Below are 19,062 nucleotides of genomic sequence, written 5' to 3' on the forward strand. Positions count from 1 at the left end.
TCTCTCTCTCTCTCTCTCTCTCTCTCTCTCTCTCTCTCTCTCTCTCTTTCCTTCTAACGCATCTTCTCGAGCATTCGATCGTAAATACACAACCACACAAATTTTGAAGGGCAAATTGAATGAATCCACTCTCTTCGCACACATAACAGCCGACTAATTTAATAAATGCATTTTAACTGCTCCAATTCGCATATTATGTCAAGAAAGTCGCTAGCGAAAAAAAAATTGCATTCGATTGAATTTGTGACGGTCAAAAATTGACAAAGAATCCATTTCGAATTACGTGATATTCCACACATCCATTCATTTATTGTTGCTTGTTGTGTTCGTGATGCATGACATTGGAGCAAGGCATTTCAAGATGCCAAAATATATACAAACTGCTGAGAGCCAGATAGCTGAACCAGCCAGTTAGTCATTCAGATGGAATATATACTATATTTTCACTCAATATACATATGTATACATACGATATAGCCATTTCATAGAGAGAGAGTTTAGTTTTCGTGGCCGCTTAATTCTGGTTGGCCTTATGTCAGGTGCCTGCTACTGGTTGCGGTATATTTAGTTGTACCTTCGTGCGGGCAGGTTCATGGATGGATTTTTTAACTGCAATGAAATGGTGAATTGTGCCATTAGGTTGCTTCAGTCGCAGCACTACACCGTACGGAAACAACACTCACACACCGATTAGAATTGTAGTCATGATTATTTTTCGACCGAACAATTGAATAAACGCAAAAATCACTGAAAACCGGGGTGAACAACATTTTTTGTCTGGGGTTTTCTACTTGTCAATCGCTTCGATATCGTGTAACTGAAAAGTGCGTGTGATTCAACTTCGTTAATCATGAGTTTCGTTTAAAATTAGTCAACGGCTGGAAGAGCTGTTGCATTGGGTGAATTGAGTCAACGCAATTTTTCCCGTGATTTTAAAGTTCATTTCGAACGCTACGTCAAACCGAGATTTCACTTGAACAAAGAATCACGCATGCAAATCTACTGGGAACAATGACACAACACAAAGTCCAAGTCTTAATTAAAATGAGCCACAACAATTAAATATGGAACACATTCGTTTGCGCGCACTTGATTCTGAACAATGAGAGAAAGAGAAAGAGAAAGAGAAAGAAAGAAGAAGAGCAAACAAAACAATGTTACGGGCGTTTCGACGTCAACGCGACTCGTTAATGTATGTGAAAAGAAGGAAGAAGAATTGCTTGCGCTGCACTGTAATGGGAAGAAGGAACACTTGAAAATTTGCACGTAATCAGTAGAACATGATGCAGTGATTCAAATTAACATGCACATAAACAACTTAAATTCACTCAAATACACTCGGTGGGAATGGTACAAGCACGAGCCAATACTGTTTTTCTTTATACCATCCTAATTGTATGTGGAACAATTAATGAAATCGACATCACTATTTAAAAAATGATGAAAATGCAAAAACACATACATACAAGAGATCATTTCTCGCGAAAAAGCCATGAGAAGGCGATAATGAGAACTTAACAAGGAAAATGAATCGCAAAAATTCGAAATTTGCACTTCTAGATAATGAAAACATGTCAAATGAATACTAAGAATTGAACATGTGAACATACCTATTGTGCTGTTTTGTCTTTGTTTTCAATTCTCGTCGTGGGCCACCATAAATGGGAGTAACAACCGCAACAAAAGCAAACACAGAAAATGAGAGAGAGAGAGAGAGAGAGAGAGAGAAAAAAAACTATAACAAATCTGAATCGTACGATGTGAGCAATTATACCGAAAGTACTAGCGAGTAATTGCTGAAACGGAAAAATCGTACGATCATGCGATTAATGTTAACGTTGTCGATGGTCTTGCTAGAGCGGTCGCCTTGCTGGCTGGCCCTCAACAATTGTAGCATGGATATACTAAGGTTTATACACTTCGACAGCATAGAATTCGCATGCGTTCGTTCATTCATTCAATGAGCTTGAACAACAATCAAATTTGTTGTTGTTGTGAGTGTGTGTGTGTTTGTTTGTTATGATTCCATGATGGTTCTGCCTTTTCGTTGCATATGTTACGCGTAAAATAATTGGAGCTCGAGTACTGCTGGTCTCATCAAACTATTTACCTCAATCTAGCCTATATCCAAAAGACAAATGAATGAAATCTAATTAGATAGCACTTTTCTTCCTTGGTGGCCTCTATGTTGCGACAACATTCCAGAATTATCGGTGTGTCTTTTTCTTCTTGTTGTTGTTGCTGCTGCTGCTGCTGTTGTTGTTGTTTGTGTGTGTTTCACTCTTTCTACACCGACGACATTGAAAGTGCACAAATGGGAAGCAATAAAAATGCAATCACCGTGTTTGCCAACACATTAATTCAGAACGAATGCAATGCATTTGTTACTGCTTTGTGAAAATTGCACTTTCAATAACTGCAATGACCGTTGTTCGTTTTCATTTGGATGCGGCCGTGTGTCCCTCGGAAATATATATATATTTTGCAACAGAAAAAAAATGTAAACACAACCAGCCACCCGATGCACATTCACACCAGCCAACAGTAATATTTTAAACACATGCAGTTTTTCTGTCGGCGTTATGTATATACATGTGCTCATATACACACTCGCAGATACGGGCAAACGCACACACATGGATGTTAAAACTCGAAGAAATTTAAATGAATTTGGGTGATTTAGTATGTACAATCGAGTCGTCGCTACTGTCCATTGTCGAAAGTAGGCCAGCACACAAAAAGAGCTTGGACATGTAATCGCGCGAACAAGCGAGTCGCTTGCACAGACCGAAGAGAGCCAAATGATACCGAAAAAAAAAACAATGAAACTTAAATGAAATGAATGAAACCGAATCGAAAGAAAGGCAAAGCGCAATCGGGCCGAATACCAAAGGAAAACAAAATGGGCAAAAATACCATTTCGAGAAAATGAATACATGTAACATCAACAACAAACTGGTAATGCTGTCCAAAGTCGACACCATTATTTTGCGCTTTGTTTTGTATTCTTTATGAGTGAGAGATGCAATCAACTATCGAATCTATCAGTAAAACGTTTTACATAACAAACATGAGGCCGGCCAAACGATAATGAAGCGATGAACGAAAGACAAAAAAAAAAACACCGACAAAAAATACTTGCGACCGTGCCGTCAAATGACAGCGAAATTGATGAGACCCAGTAGAAAATAGAATTGAAATTGGCCAAGTTCAGGTTGGAGAAATTCTTGATATTATTCAACTCTTTGTGGTTTTGAGCGTTTTTTTGTAACGGGATCTCAGCATATGTTTCATTTCACAAGGAAATGTCATGCTATTTAAAAAAAAATGTTTTGATTTTTGCTCGCCTTGAATTGTTCACAGAGAAACGGAAGGAAATGTGAGCGTTATGCAAATGTGTAATTCAAGTGATGTCAATAATTTGAAGAGGAATTTAAAATATCGTAGTCATGATAGAAGTAATTCAAGGAGAAAAGGCCACACACACGAAAGCGAAACACAATGGGCTAGACATAGAAATCTATAGAGGGTCGCATTCACTTGCCTCGTTTGTTTCTTTTTTTTCTCTTCAACTCTCCCAAAATTGTGATGTGTATAAATTTTATCGTCTTTTTTATGCTCACTTCGAGCGAATCTATCGCAGTGTAAATATATAAACAACAAGTGTATATGATATATGAGCGAGCACGACTTGAGCGAATGAACGAGTAATTTGGCTAATGTTCACTATTTACACGCTCGCAAAATATCACACAGATACAATGAATGAATAAAGACAGAATAAGAAGAGGTTGTAAAAGAGCGGAGGAAAAATTTTCTGCGCCGATTGTCAACGGATCTTTGGTTCTGTTCGGTGAACGTGAACACACAATGACGCGATTCACACAAACGCACACAGAGGGAAGGTTTTATATTATTTAGAATCTGTGATAAGTCATCAACAATTCTATGAACTCATTTTATAAATAAGTTAAATGAATATCCCGGTACATAAATGAGAAGCGGTTTCATGTGACCCAGCCAATATCCACGCGGAATGTGCACTTAGCGGTCAATCCTACAGCTCAATCAGAATATATGTACAATTGATTGATTAATAATCAGAACCAGTTGAGAATTGGTTCGTTTCGAGCCACATATTTTGGCCAGTCCTATTTTTTGTTCACGGGAGGTTCACGAATCTTTTTTTTTACGATTTTACACCACAATCGAATGAATGTGACACTTTGAACCAATATTACATAATTATAAAAGGTATTTTAACGAACCATTTTATTGGAACAAATGAAAGAGACAAATGCTTGATTTTAATTTGAATTTGTTGAGAAAAAAAGCGCTGATGTTGGAATGAATACACGATAAAATGACATTTTGAACAAATGACTGCAACACCGTGTTTGCAGTGAGTGAGAGATTTGAAAGCGCGCACAGCAGTGTTCGCATGTGTATTTTTGTATGTGTGACGTAGAGCGAGTGTACCAACGACGTATACTTATTCGTCGTTGTCATCTCTAATATCGTATCAGCTGTCGGAATCGCTGCCAACATTGAAACTGACAGAATTCATTAAAGATTTCACAAGATAAAAAAAAGCGGTCGTTTCTGACACTCAAGTCGTGCCATCAAAGCCCCTCTTCTCCAATACAAACACAAATGCAAGTGTTGTGAATGGGCCGTACAAATGAACGGAAAAAATTGAATCAAATCAATTTTTCGTTCCAATGAATTGAAGTTTATTAAAGAAAATAGAAGCTGGCAAAAGAGGAGCGCGGTACAGAGGGCGATACATACATACCCGTTTTAGGTTTAATGAAAACATGACACTTTCAATTTACATTGTTGCCGCCGTTGTATATCTTCACTTGATTTTCGCATGCATGGATGAGGAGAATAATTGATTTATCAAAATTCCACCGTTCAAAAAATTAAACGCCGAGATCGGGATGGACAATTTACACTGAAAGTTAGCGGCACATTCGATAAAATGGTAGGTGTCAAGAGCTCAGAGCAGACTCAAAAAAAAATCTGACCTTATTTTATCATATCCGACCGAAGTTGTTGAGGAATTTTATGCTATACACTCAAAATGAGGGAAACATAACGATGAAAACTGGCTGTTTTTTGTGTGTGTATGTACACATTCCGTATCCAATCCAGGCGGAAAGCGAGTGAGCGAATGAGCGAGCGAACGAGACGAAGCTATGAGTGTACGAACTTGGATGGAAGCATTGTGCCAAATGCACAGAAACCTAATCACATACATACACAACGAACGCACCCGTATGCCGACACTACATAACGTCAGCACGCTCGCCAATTAAATGCAATACACACGTTTCCATTGAACACTATTACAACCGAGAAAAAAACTCAAGAATTTTCTTTCCAGAAATTATTGAAACATCACAGCGTTATTCTCATAAATGAAAAAATTACGTTCCGTCTTCGAATTTGTCATCGATTTACGTTCGTTAACGATCGGATTTTTTTTTTTTTGAATGAATTGGAAATTGGGGAAATAATCGAGCAGTATTTGATTTGTACTCACCGGCTGTTTTCAATGTTTGTTGAAACTTCCTGATGATATCCACTCATTTTGATCGGTTTTGATATTTTATTCTACTTTTAGCAATTCAATGTACTTCTGACGACTTTTTCTTTCTATTTTAATGTTCTTTTTATTGTAGTGTTCCTTAGCTGCCTTGCATAAGCGTAAGAATTTATTTGCTCTCGTTCACAACAAGCAAATGTCAAATGTGATTAGTTTTTGCGGTGATTTGGTTTTGTTGCTTGATGTACGAAAACTATTCTCTTTCGCTGGCTATTTTAATTTTGTGACACGAATTGGTACTATTCTTTTGGGTGTTCGTCAGCTAGTGGTCCGATGTTTGTTTGTGTGCTGCTGCTTTTGTTGTTGTTTTTCTTCTTCTTTTTCTTCTTCTTCCTATTTGCTCCTCTATCTTTCTCTATCTAGCTGGTATTGGTGTGCGTGTACGGATAGTGATAACTATGCGATCGTGCACTAATTGTTTTTGTCTTTTTCTTCTTCTTTTTTCCACGTTGTGGTATAGAGTAAAGCCAATTCTAATTTTCTCTATGTGCTCTCGAGGGCGAATTTTGTTTCGTTTCTCGGATGTACCTCGTTATTGTTGCTTTCTTCGTCTCACAAATAATATTCGACTAAACAAAACTGAAAGTTTGCGATGGATACGTGAAGAAGAACGAAAGTGTTTAGCACGTAAAATGCACGAACGAAAGATGTTATAATTCTAACAATTTAAATGCGTTCAAAAATTTGAAATTTTCATTCTAAAACACATGGATTTGCTTAACCACAAAATATGCACTGTTTAAATTTTTATTTATGGTAATCAACTGATTCCGTTTACTTTGTCTTTGGAATTTTGTTCGAGTTTATTTTTTTCTCTTATTTTTGGACGATCACAAAACACACCCACAATGCAAATGACTTGTAACGAAGTACTTAAACCGATTTATAGGATGAAACAACAACAAAGAAAATAGCGTGATTTTAATTCAAACACAAAAAAAAATATGAATTCTTCTCGATCAGCTGTATAATAAATATCGTCTCGATTTCGATTCTTTCCTTATTTTCGTTCGCTTTATATTTTCGGTGAGTCTGTGATACCGTTTGTCACTTTCATTGATGTTCACACAATGAGAAGAAATGTATTGGTTCTGTCGTATCGTCCGTTTCGTTCTCGGTATGCTTGGTAGTGTCGTTGGTGTTTCAGCGAATTCTTTGACAGTACACCATAGCCGCCTATGCACATATGTATCTTTGTATGTTGGTGTGGTATTATCCGTTCCGGCTAAAAATTCTTCGATGTCGAACTGTAAATTTTCTTTTCACGAAATGTTTCTTTTTTCTCCAACGAAAAAATAATTCGCTTATACCCTTGTGATCCCCGATGACTTTCTCAAAAATCAAAAATTTAATCCTCGCTTCGTTGATGCGCTTTCCTTCAATGTTTGATATTGGCTTGATTTGTTAATTTTTTTTTCTAATTTGCTTGCACTGCTCGCGTCAGAACTAAATCAAACAAAACGAAAAACTTGAAATTCCAAATTTGTATTAAAATTTTCTCCGTGGTTATTGTTGTTTTTCTTGTCTGCTGCCAATTTTCAAACGAGTTTATTTCACAAAATTGTTTTGTTGGAAATAAAAACTGCTTCGCGTTTTATTTTCTTTCAATTTGATGTTTTCGAAAAGAAGACAAAAAATAAGTTTCGATTGCGACGAAAGAAACAACCTTCACGTGTGAATGTTTTAAACAAAATGTTACGATTTTGACAGAATGCGCAAATTTATATTGGTCTTGTGTAATGATGTCATGGATTTAAACGACGCCCGTGTATAAGTGCTTGCGCTTTGCGTGTATTAGTGGGCAAAGCCGTGAAGCGAGCGGTTTTCGAATCGTGTGCGCGCGTGTGTGTATTTGTGTGTGCGTCTCTGTATATGTAATAACATCGAATCGTACGATATTTTTACTTGACTGTATGGTGTGATTCTGAGCCTCACTATAGGCTCTCCATTCAATCAATGTAAACACCAGAGACTCACATATATTTGTATAGTATTTTTCTTTCTTTTCAAAATCAAATTATCAATTCTACGGTTGCGGTTACAATTTGTTGGTTTTTTTTAGTGTGCAGTTGACGCAAGAAACTAGAAAAAATAATTTTCAACAAATATTATTGAATTCGCGTTTTTTTCGGTTGATTAACCGTTTACTTTTAACATGCAAACAACAATCAAACCGACTTTAACTGTAAACTGATTTCGAATACTGACTCAACAGAATAGCAGTCAATCCAATTCATGGAAACTTAAAAATGGCATATGATTCAATGTGAAAGTAGAAAAAAACAAAACATCGTTCAAGACTCAAAGGGAAGAAAAATTTACTCTGAATGTATCATACATTCTGATGTAATCAAATCTTTTAGTAAAAAATCATTCTTTTTGGACGAACATTCAGTTTGAAATGGTTGATAGCGCCATCTAACGATTTAAATTTGGCTGTATCTAAATAATCATTTCTCGAGCAATCATCTCGTTTGAGGTCCCAAATCCGTTGAATGGACAAATTTCAATCCACTATATAGCCCACTCTTTCTCTCAGTGTATTTTTGTCTCTCAATCATTCGAATTGAGGTGTGATAATTGGTTCCTTTTGACGCAAATAAAAAATTTAATGTCAAATGTTTGTTCGATTGCTAAACGGAAAATTTCGACGATTCGATTCAATGATAATCATTGATTATGAATCAATGTAATTGCAAGTATAAATTACTAGCATGGCATTACTAATGAAAGATTCTGTTTACTTTGATTTTGCATTTAGTTACAATGGCACTACTGAATATGCATTAGATAATAAGTAGCAAAGAATTGAATTTGCATTTGATTGGAATCCATTTACCGAAAATCAATCACAAATGGATGTTACTGTCCATTGATTGCATTGAACGATTGGCTTAAACGATGAACGAAGAAAAAAAAACCCTTAACCAAAACTATTGACCTCATCAAAAGTCCATTATCTATTTACATTTAAATGAACATTAAACAAGAATATTCCGTGCGTTCAGTTAGTAATACCACAAGTGAATCTCCATGTATTGCTTAGTGGAATTCAAAAATTGGCTGATAAAATTACGAGTGGTTTCAATTAAACCTGTTTTTATTTGATTTTATTCAAAAACCTAGGTAAACAAATCAAACATCCTAACCAATACAACTAATTGTATTTACGAATGTCTTTTCCTCTAATTCATGAACCACAAACGATGAAGGGAGTGTGGTTCAGAACAGGGAATTTTCAATTCCACATTAGTAAACAAGTCATTTGTACTTATTATGTGTGTATCGACGCGATCCTTCCGCTTTGCAAGTGGTGATTTGTTTGTCGCAGGAAAATTACTGTGCGTTAAACAAGTAAATCTGGTGCATTGCGCGTGATATGCCAACGATATGTGTTAACTGAACTTTCAATTTTAAGATCCCAATAAATCAACACTAACACCACTGTTTAGCTGTAGAAAAGAATACGTTTTTGAAGCAGATTTTCTACCGTTATCTTGATAAACGTAAAAATTTATTCGATTAAGGAAGATAAAAGCGGGACAAAAGCAAAGTAGATGACAAAGTAAAATAGATTACGACGGTTTTTTGAATCACGGTCATTGAAATATCAAAGTGTGCTGATTCATTGTATAATTGTTTGGTCGTGATTTTCACTCTGAAATGAGCAATTTGCCGCATAGCAAAACCTTAACAAATTCGCTTTTAATTTTTACGCGTATTACGGATCGGAGTGAATGGCGGCTCAGATCACTAATGAATACACTAAACGTGAATTCCGACCAATTTCAACTTTCCTGAATTATTTACGCGTTAGAATACGATGGAATCTGCTATCTCATCAGTTTTACGTAATATATATTCAATGGAGTAGAGATTATGACGATTCTAAAACGAATGTGTCGTCACAAACGAGACTTTGTTCGTTTTGTGTCTTGTAGATGCGATGCGGTACATTTTGGTTTGGTCCGGTGTTCATGATGCGACGCATTTTCGAGACATTCGGGAACAGGAATTGTTGATGTTACTTTTTTTGTTGTGTCACGGTTCGTGTGCACTTTCACAAAATCAAAATTTACTATCCACATTAGCATACCAATTGGTTGCTCCTTGACAATTCATAGGTACGATTTCAGATGCACGAATTTTATTTCTTTTTGTCACATTTTTTATTGCATCTAATCATCAAAGTAGTCCCACACTCTCAGACTGCATGTACTTGTACTCTCTCCAAAAAAAAACACTCAAAAAACTACTCAACATTCTCAAGTTTCGAAATTCCTTGTAATCTTATCACGGGCATGATATTCACAAACATAATTCAATCGTTCGCGCTTCGCTGTGGAAATGTAATGGTCATTTAGATTCATGCAGTCATATCGTGATCTTGCATTTGTTTTCAAAGTTCTACAATGTTTTCGTATGGATTTGCTTCAGCATGTGGCGTGTGATAGAGTTGCTGACCGAGTGTCTGGCGGAAATTTTGATCATGCTTAGATGGTCTGATTCGAATGAAAATGGAACAATACCGAAATTACTCAATGTGTGTCTCTTCAATGGGAATGTTGAGAAATTGGCTAATCGTTTCGAATGTCAGAAATGTTTTCAATGCGTGATCAATATGTAATGAGGAATGATCACAATATTTCAATTGGGTTAAATATTTGCCAAAACCAGCTAACCGATAAGAATGCATTCATCTTTATTCAAATTTTTTGCTAATTAAATCGAGAGTATTGAACACTGTCAGCTGTTTAGTGCTATGCTAGTGATCATAAAAAGTGTGTTGTGAGTTAAGTTTCACTGATATCTGATTCAAAAGGTTATCAATATTCATTGATCATTGAATGTTTTAATTACGATTTCGCCTTTGGTGTTCTCGTTGTTTGACGTTTTATTCGCAAAAAATGACAAACATCCGCCATATATATAGATTTCCCACATTTAATCAGGGCGCTAAAATGATAATAAATTGGCTTGGTTCATGTCTATTGGGGGTCTTTGTTCGCGTGATTGATATGATAATGGTATTTTTATTCAGCTACACAGGCCACACTCAATCAGAAATAAACAAGTACCGATAACGACATCAATAAATACTGTCTCATGCAAAATTATCAAAGAAAATGCGATTTCTTCTTGGCTTTTCATCCGCGCATGATGAGGATAAAAATAAACACATATCCAAAATGTCATTTCATTCAAATGAAATCACAACAAAGGAGTGAGTATGATCGAGATCGGTTTCGGTAGAAAAAAGATGCAAGGGAGAAAAGAGTTGTTGGCGCTAATAAACACGTTCTTGGAATCGTTCGAATCAGCGCATCTGTTGCGCTACTATTTTTTAAGATGATGACATTTAATTTTTTTACCGATGTCATTGTTTACGCGGTTTTGGTTGTCTCGTAGAAAAAAGAGAATCTATATCAACGGCAACACACATGTCGCCCAGATTTGGATCAACAAAAAGACAGACGCACACACCCAGATTTCGATTTGATCTTTCTGTTTACTCGCTGCTTTGTTTTGTTGTTCGAATGAAATTGGTGTCACTAGTTCCACTTACAATCAAGTGAAATGAATAATTGTTCATTTGGACGAAATGTTTTGGTTGACGACTCGATTGGCCGTGGCAAAGCACAGAAAGTCCTTTTTGACACGACACAGACACACGTTCACACAATTGCTCAAGAATTGAGCGCAATTTTATTCAAATTGATGGATTTGAACCATTCGAGCCGAAATTCGAGCTGGAAAAACCCAATTAATTCATTTGTCGCAACATTAAAACGGGCTCACATCAATTATCCATATCACCTCTGAACCGTTCGGCTCCAATGCAAATTTTCAGTTTGCATATATAAACAATACCATCGCGAATAAATGAATTCAAGCAGTGTTTATTTGTGATTTTGTCCATTGCGATAGTATTAACAGTCGCGAAAGGATATTTTTTTTTCGTATTTTGTGCTTTCTCTTCAGTTCGTTGGTTTTGTGCAAATTTATGCGCAATTTTCGATATTAACACACACAAAAGCCACTCCGGTGTTTGTTGTTGTTGAAATTTTACTTATTCAAACCAGTAAGGGATCTGATTTCGATCATCTGACATAAATAAACCGATTTATTATTAATTCAACTTCCGATCGATTAATATTCAAATAAGTCGATGTTTTTCTTCAACTTCCACTACAAGAATTATGAGAAGAAAAAAACATTATGGCACGTGGTCAGCACGAGAACACGAACACGAGAACAATTTACTCTCCAGATCATGAATAAAAATTTTTTTGTGTTTTTTCGCTCTCGCGCGCACAGGCTTGTGATTAACTTACGAATTCGATTGGTTTTGAACCTTGGACAGATAGTTTTGTTGAAAGGTTGGCTCTTACCGCTGTCATTTCATCACTTTTATTTACTGATTCCAATCGGGATCAGATCCGAATTCACGAGCTTTTATGGGCGTTCGTCACCTATGTCAGTGATTTGCATAAATATCATCGTCGACGTTAGCATATTATTCATGATTTCTGGTGTGTGTCTATTTATGATTTGAATTACAACCAGTTGCATTTCTTAGTTATTAAAGATAATACAAAACGGGAAGCAATGGCTCCGACAGGCGAATGTTTATGTTTTATTTTGGGAACAATGATGCGTGCGTACATGTGTGTCGTATTGTGACGTTTTTTTGCGGAACTATTCAAATACCGGTGTCGATGTTTTATCTCAATGTTACGGAATGCTGAAGATACTGAACAACACATCATTTATGCACATTAGGCTTGTGGGCACATGGTCAGACGCTATCTTCATGGATTCTAAATGGATGGTACAGGCTAAACAGGCATTCCAAAGAGTCAACCTTTTACCAATTCTAATTGAACACCGAATTGATCCCGATAGCACCTAGCTCCGATTTATTTTTATTTTTTCTTCTCATCAACCCAAAATAGATTCAAGGAATTTGATATGGAAAATGAATCGTCGTTGCAAGAGAGGTAGAGGTGGAGAGGGAGAGAGAAAGAGAAAGCGAAGAAAAGACAATAAATATCGTACTCAAACATCGATCTCTCAAAATTACAATAGATAAACAATGCAAAAACTTGCTCAAATGCAAAAACTTGTAAATTTACATTTTAACCGAAAGATCGACATTTGGTTTCGATTAAAAGGTTCAAATGATCTTAGAGTTAATATTTATATTGATTTGAAATTCTAATTGCAATGCGATTAATTGATTTGATTCTGGTTTTTAAATCGTCAAAAAATCTTGAAAAAACGTTAATATAACGCTATTAACACCTAGGTGTTGCTGGCAAATTACATATGGTCTTTAAAAAGATCAGCATGACGTTGTTACACACATTAAAAAATTGTCGACGTTCTTAGCTGCCCTTTGACTGATTCTCGTTTCTCTTCGAAAATTATCTCCTTGACGTTACTTTGACCTTCTGATAAAAATCAAACTTTTCCCCACATCATACCATACCATATTAATTGAAGAACTCGAAAAATCGATTTGATTAAATCCGACGATCAAATTGATTGACTTTTGTGGTTTTCGTTCTTTATCTATGATTCAGTGCCCACGTTCTTCACTGCCGCGCTGAAACCAAACAAATATCTGGCCACGTTCCATCTGATAGAAGACCTACGAGACACTCAGCTTTGATATCAAACGTACATTAATTACATAAATTAGTTTTTTTTATTGCAACATCTTTCACTCCGTAACAGTCTCTCTCTCATGCAAAGGAACAAGAAAACGAGCACTTACGTCATTATAATTTCGCAAACCAATTGGACACTCACACTCTAACTCAAACATTAAAAATTGCTAGAATAGGAGTAGCAAAGTGGACTGAAAAAGATCTACATAGTGACCAAAACATTTATTCTTCACATGAAGCTCAAGTCTTTTCACTTGTATCATTAAAAACCGATCCAGTATTTATTGTACGTACACACTTGCCATTAAAAACTTAAAACGAAACACGAATTTTAAAGCTATTTTTATATTTATTTTATTCGGGCGAATAATTGAATCGTGTATTTTGCATCGTGTGAAATAAATATTGCTTAAAAAAATTATTAATGTTTATGGTGGTTTTAATGCCATCATTAGGGAATGTGGTTAACCAAGAGTAAAGTCCAAACCTTCTTGAGGTGGCGTGCAGATGTGCTGGCGATATAAATAAAAACCAAAGTAGAAGAGGACAAAAAAACCAGAAAATTAGGAGTTTTGGTCAAATGTTGTGTCAATGTGTTGTTCAACTCTTGGATTTTTCAAAACGAAATAACTGCATGTTGCCACTTTGACGTCATACGTATGCACACAACGCCAATAAACTAGATACGATTCGGTCGCCCGAACGAAAACTTACAGTAACATAAACAAATGAATAATGGGCAATAAACAACTAACTGCAAGCGATGATTAAACCAATGCATCGAGGAAAATGGAGGATGATAACACAATTTATACAGCATTTAACCGGGAATATTCAATGAGTCGCCAATGACGTCAATCCTATGCGTTCCTGTTTCACCGAACCACTATCACGCCAGCCGTTGGATTTATTCTGATCAGTCTAAATATAGATGACCATAAAAAATGGACAATTCGAACCCATTTTCAGCCAACCAACCATGTTATGTATTTTCTTATGCGCGTTCGAACTCAGTGTGGACTGTTAACCCATTAGCTACTGTTGATCGGAAGTCATACCATTAAACGCATTTATTTTTCTCATGCTCACATCTTTTTGTTGTAAGATTTTTGTTGAAGATCTATAAACTTTGGGAAGAGAACAATACCGAGTCATTTCAAATCTCATAACTTGGCCAAATTGATCCATGAAAAACATGTTTTTCTGCTTTCATATTAATTGTTGCCAGTTTCTATGCACATTGTGCATTGTGTACAATCATTTTTTGCGGAACAAAAGCGAACTAACGAGAAATCTTACGGAAAGATTTTTTTTCTTCAAGAAATCAAGGAATCCCATAGTTGATGGGTTAAATTAAAATTCAACTACCAAGTGCGTTCGTTATAAATGATTGACCATCAAATAAAACTTGAATCGATCACACCAATGCAAACAAGTATATGTACGTATTATAAGTGTTCTAGAAGGCAATTTAGGAAATAGCCAACGTGTAGAACAATGATGTTAGCCATCGGGTAGTTTTTCGCTCATTTTCCGTTGTTGAAGCTAGAAAATGGACAACAATCACTATCAGAGATCAATTGATATCCAGACATTGACAACCCGTTTGCAAAACATCTTTTATGCACTTCCTGTTTGAATTGAAAATGAATGTCTGATCCACTTACACTGAATTTTACTCATTGTACCATATGAATTGAAACTAAAGATAAAACGAGTTAATCAAATCGCCTAAAATATTAGATATATAAAAGGCGATTAGCGAAAAGAAAAAGAAAATAAAGCGTAGTGAAAAGAATATTTAGTTGCCCTTGGCAATGCTGCAGAATGTCATTCAATTATCAACACTTTATTGCGTCGTTTTGAATCTTTTATTGTGAGTGTGTGCTGCTCATGACCTGGCTGCAAACAATAGCAACGTTTATATTAAGTAGTTTGCGAAATCGGCCATTACACTTTTTGAAGTTAATTGTTCATTTGCATGCATTTCAGTCGTGAACTTGACCCATCGCCAAATGTATTTCGTTTGCATTTCTTACGAATCCATTGGCACACCTTTGACATTACTTGAATTTAATACATTTTGAACTGCGCCATTGCATTTTAGACAATGTTATAATATGTTTTCTGGAATTCATCGATTTTATGAAGTGTTCGCCAAATGAAAATTGCAATTAATCAATGAAACAACGTTTTTTTTAGTTTCTAATAAACAAATCTTAAAATTTAATTCCGGAGTTTTACATAAAAGTGTACAGCTTGAAAATAGGTAGAATTTCTTTAGGTAATATAATGCTAAAAACGATGGACGATGTTCGCTTAACGACGATCCGTTTTGCCAGTACCACGTTTTCCACTGAATAGATGTTTGGGCATTTTTGTACCGATGAATCGATCAGCTTCACCTTTGCGGCACGTTCGTGTCACCTTTCTGGCAATGTCTCTCTTTGCCATGATGTTCAATTTACGCTTCATCTGCAAATAAACAAGGAACGAGCAAAAATTAGTTTTTGCAATGCCAAATCAATCCAATGTATTAAAGGGAATTGGATGTGTTTAAGAAAAAATGAATGTGAGATGGAAATATAGAAAGAAGGGAACACTTACAACAACATTCTTAACACCAAGTTCATGGCGAGCAGCGGCTCTCTTAAGTGGTTGACCTGTACTTCGAACAACAGCCGACGATTCCTTATCCAATTTGGGAGCCTGTTTCGTGGGCAATGGCACCAGTGTGCGTTTGGTGTCGATGACTTTCTTTGTGAAATTGGCTTGTTCGGTGCCTGACATATCAACACCAAGATTTTCCATCGTAGTTTTGAGCTGATCAATGTGACGATCTTTGATTTTCGGCATCTTGTGTCTTGGGATTGCCGAACTGTTCTTGTTGCTTGACAATCGACGGTCATCGCGTAGCATAAATCGTTTGGTGCGAATTTGTGCGGCCATTTCACGGATTTCTTTCATCGTTTGATCCAATGTCATATCTGGTGGACTATACAAACCATTCTCTTCGCGCAAACCTTCTTCACGTTCCAATTCTTCGAGTTTTTCGAAAATATCCAAATCAATGTAGTCGGCAATGTTTTTGCCTTCAAAGAATTCAGGAATGGCATCGTGACGCTCTTCCTCTGGAATTGTTGTGTAGTTCTTTTGCAAATCGAGCGTGTAATCGTCGCCCAATTCGATTTCCAAATCCTTTTCGAGTTTACGTTTTGGTTTCTGTAGGGACTCCTTGAATTTCTTCTCCAACACACTGTCCGGAATACATGGTGGACGTTGGACATTGTCTCGTTCTTGTGGCACAGCTACGTGCAATCGGTTCAAAATGCCATCAACCTTCTTCGTTCGCATCTTTTGATCGACACGATAGCTGAGCAAACGTTCACATGCCTCAACTTTGACTTCGTTCACACCCAATTCGGTGACGGTTGACATTTGCATGATTGGAACATTCTCATCAGCTTCGATGCGTGCAAGTGCGGCACGACGATCGGCTGGCAAATCATTCAATTCCATAACATCGATTTTATTGACCACCGTTATCAATGGCTTGTTTGTGAACAACGGTTTGATCGATTCGAATAGTTTGACTTGTTCGTCCAGCGAATGGCCACATTGCTCAGAAATATCCAATACATAGAGCACACAAGCACGCAAATGAGCCAATGCAGTAACTGCTTGCATTTCAATAACATTTCGCTCTTCTAATGGATGATCCAAGATTCCAGGTGTATCAATCACTTGCCAACGCAAATATTTGTAGTCAGTGTGACCGACAAACAAGCTCTTTGTTGTGAATGCATACGGTTGCACTTCGACATCGGCCCGGGTGATTTTGTTGATAAAACTGGATTTGCCAACATTGGGAAAACCACAAACAATAATCGTGCGCGTGTACGGATCAATCGATGGCAAACGCGACAAATGTTGACGCACTTGTTCCAAATAGGCTAAATTGGCACCTTGACGCTTCATTATCGTTGCCATACGACCCAATGCAGCCTTTTTCAATTGTTTACAACGATACAATGAGTCACCGTATTTCAACAAACGCACATAATCCTTGGCAACACTATATCCAGCACAAAAGAAAATCGGAATGCAGATTAGGATAATGTTGCACGGAAGCAGCAATACAACGTACGATAGTACTTACTTGTCAATCAAATGTCTGGCCGTGTTGAGTTGACCCAATGCCAATTTGTAATGATCTTTATCGTACAACACGTTCATTAAATCGGCATAAAATGGGTGGACATCGTCCAATTTCGGGAAGTCCTGAATAATTTGCGTGAGACGATCATGGAAATTTTGCTGCGTGAATTTCACTTTTCGTACGTAAAACGCCCGGATTCTTGATATTTTGTATCCTTTGTGCACAACGGTTGGTGTTTTTCGTTGTGTTTTCGATAACATAATATCGATAAAGTCCTAAAAAAAACAAATGAAAATCAATTCCGTTATTCCATCGTTTTCATTGCACTTCGAACATGCCAATTTCGCAGCATGTGTTTTTGTGTATTCAATGGGCTTTTAGGTTAAGTTTATCCATTCAAATACAAAATTTATTGCAATTTCCGTAGATAATTGATAAAAAATATTACGTACCTTTGCTGGCGGAACCACCATAATCTTCTTAAAATTGTATAAACTCATTTTTTGATTTGTTTATTTGTTACGAAATTTCACAAAATTTCGAAATTATAAGACAGTATGCTGATCCAAACGAACAACACACACGAGGTCTTATTTTTGAAAGAACTCAGCGAAGAAACGTCACTGTTGAGCTGCACGGTACAGTGATTATGACAACTGAAAACACATGGTGTGAGCAAAATGTGAGAAAGATGGCCGTAGACTGGGTCTGCAACGCCATCTGCCACATAAACTGTATGGGTGGAGTCGCCCCGAATTTGTATCAATCTACCAAATTTTTCTCTGTTCGCCAATCGACTAGCTTTTGTTGGTGTACTAAACTTATTTAGAAATTTCATTCAAAAATGTATGAATTTTTTTTTTGCTATGGCCTCACTGGACCAGACGATTTTTTTTGGAGACGAGCTTTGCAATTAAGCTGCTTTGACGATACACAAGTTTGAATGAACAAACCACGAACGAGCGTGGAAGACGGTTTTCGCTATTTTATATTCCATAACGAAGATGAAGAAACATAAAAATCGACAATAAATTCATTTAACGATGCGATAAACTCTTTTCTACTCCGCATTTTTAAATTTAAATGCCAATTATTATTACTTAATACATTTAAAATTGTGTGTTGAGTGCAATATTTTGGATTATGAGCGTCTAATCGAGCGATCTGTGCTTCTTCTTCGGTTTTCGTATTCGATTTTCCTATCATGTGTATTCCACTTTTTGTGTTATACTTAGAATTGCTGTTTATAGAATGCATATAACCGGGTTCCACGATTAATGTTCTTATGATTTATTTCCATATATCAATACATATATACTTCGGTTAGCAATCATTTTCATTTTCATACTCGTTGATGCCCGTTTTAATCACCGACGATGAAAAAAGTTTATGTGAATCAGCCCAAGTAAAAGTCATTAAATCTTTTATTTCCATCCAATTGAAGTAACAAATTCTCATTCTGGCTAATTTAATCGAAAGGGCCGTTAGATTTATGTTTACACTTTTCGAAATATTGAAAGTAATATTTCTGCCGTTGTTCTATTCGTGTATTTTCACTCATTTCAACGGGATGTGATAAATATTCGAAGTGAAAACTAAAAAAAAAACGAATTTGTTTT

The 19,062-nt window shown here is 36.3% G+C and overlaps 2 protein-coding genes across 2 annotated transcripts in view; both read right to left on the bottom strand.

Annotated features, from left to right (window-relative positions):
• Window positions 1–9,734, bottom strand: part of LOC129573963 (uncharacterized) — a 42,063-nt gene extending 32,329 nt beyond the window's left edge. Inside the window, exon 1 of the mRNA XM_055455186.1 lies at window positions 5,549–9,734. Within this exon, the coding sequence (XP_055311161.1) occupies window positions 5,549–5,595 (47 nt within the window). The 5' untranslated portion in view covers window positions 5,596–9,734. The remainder of the gene's footprint in view (window positions 1–5,548) is intronic.
• A 5,800-nt stretch (window positions 9,735–15,534) lies between these two features.
• LOC129573959 (nucleolar GTP-binding protein 1) lies at window positions 15,535–18,107 on the bottom strand. The gene is made up of 4 exons (XM_055455174.1): window positions 17,896–18,107; window positions 17,444–17,718; window positions 15,892–17,359; window positions 15,535–15,759 (listed from the first exon to the last, which is right to left on the bottom strand). The coding sequence occupies exons 1-4, from the start codon at window positions 17,941–17,943 to the stop codon at window positions 15,604–15,606; spliced, it is 1,947 nt and encodes a 648-aa protein (XP_055311149.1). The 5' UTR covers window positions 17,944–18,107; the 3' UTR covers window positions 15,535–15,603.
• Window positions 18,108–19,062: the final 955 nt, after the last annotated feature.

This window comes from Sitodiplosis mosellana, unplaced genomic scaffold, assembly GCF_009176505.1.
Source record: "Sitodiplosis mosellana isolate CC-2019 unplaced genomic scaffold, AAFC_SMos_1.0 Smas_scaffold_6150, whole genome shotgun sequence".
NCBI classification, from domain to species: domain Eukaryota; kingdom Metazoa; phylum Arthropoda; class Insecta; order Diptera; family Cecidomyiidae; genus Sitodiplosis; species Sitodiplosis mosellana.

What these genes read in the sequence shown, in the direction of transcription:
- LOC129573959 (XM_055455174.1), bottom strand. Translation starts at nt 17,943, where the DNA reads ATGAGTTTATACAATTTTAAGAAGATTATGGTGGTTCCGCCAGCAAAG. An exon ending in TGGTGGTTCCGCCAGCAAAG is followed by an intron (nt 17,719 to 17,895) that starts GTACGTAATATT and finishes TGTTTTTTTTAG; the next exon opens with GACTTTATCGATATTATGTT. An exon ending in GCCAGACATTTGATTGACAA is followed by an intron (nt 17,360 to 17,443) that starts GTAAGTACTATC and finishes TGCTGGATATAG; the next exon opens with TGTTGCCAAGGATTATGTGC.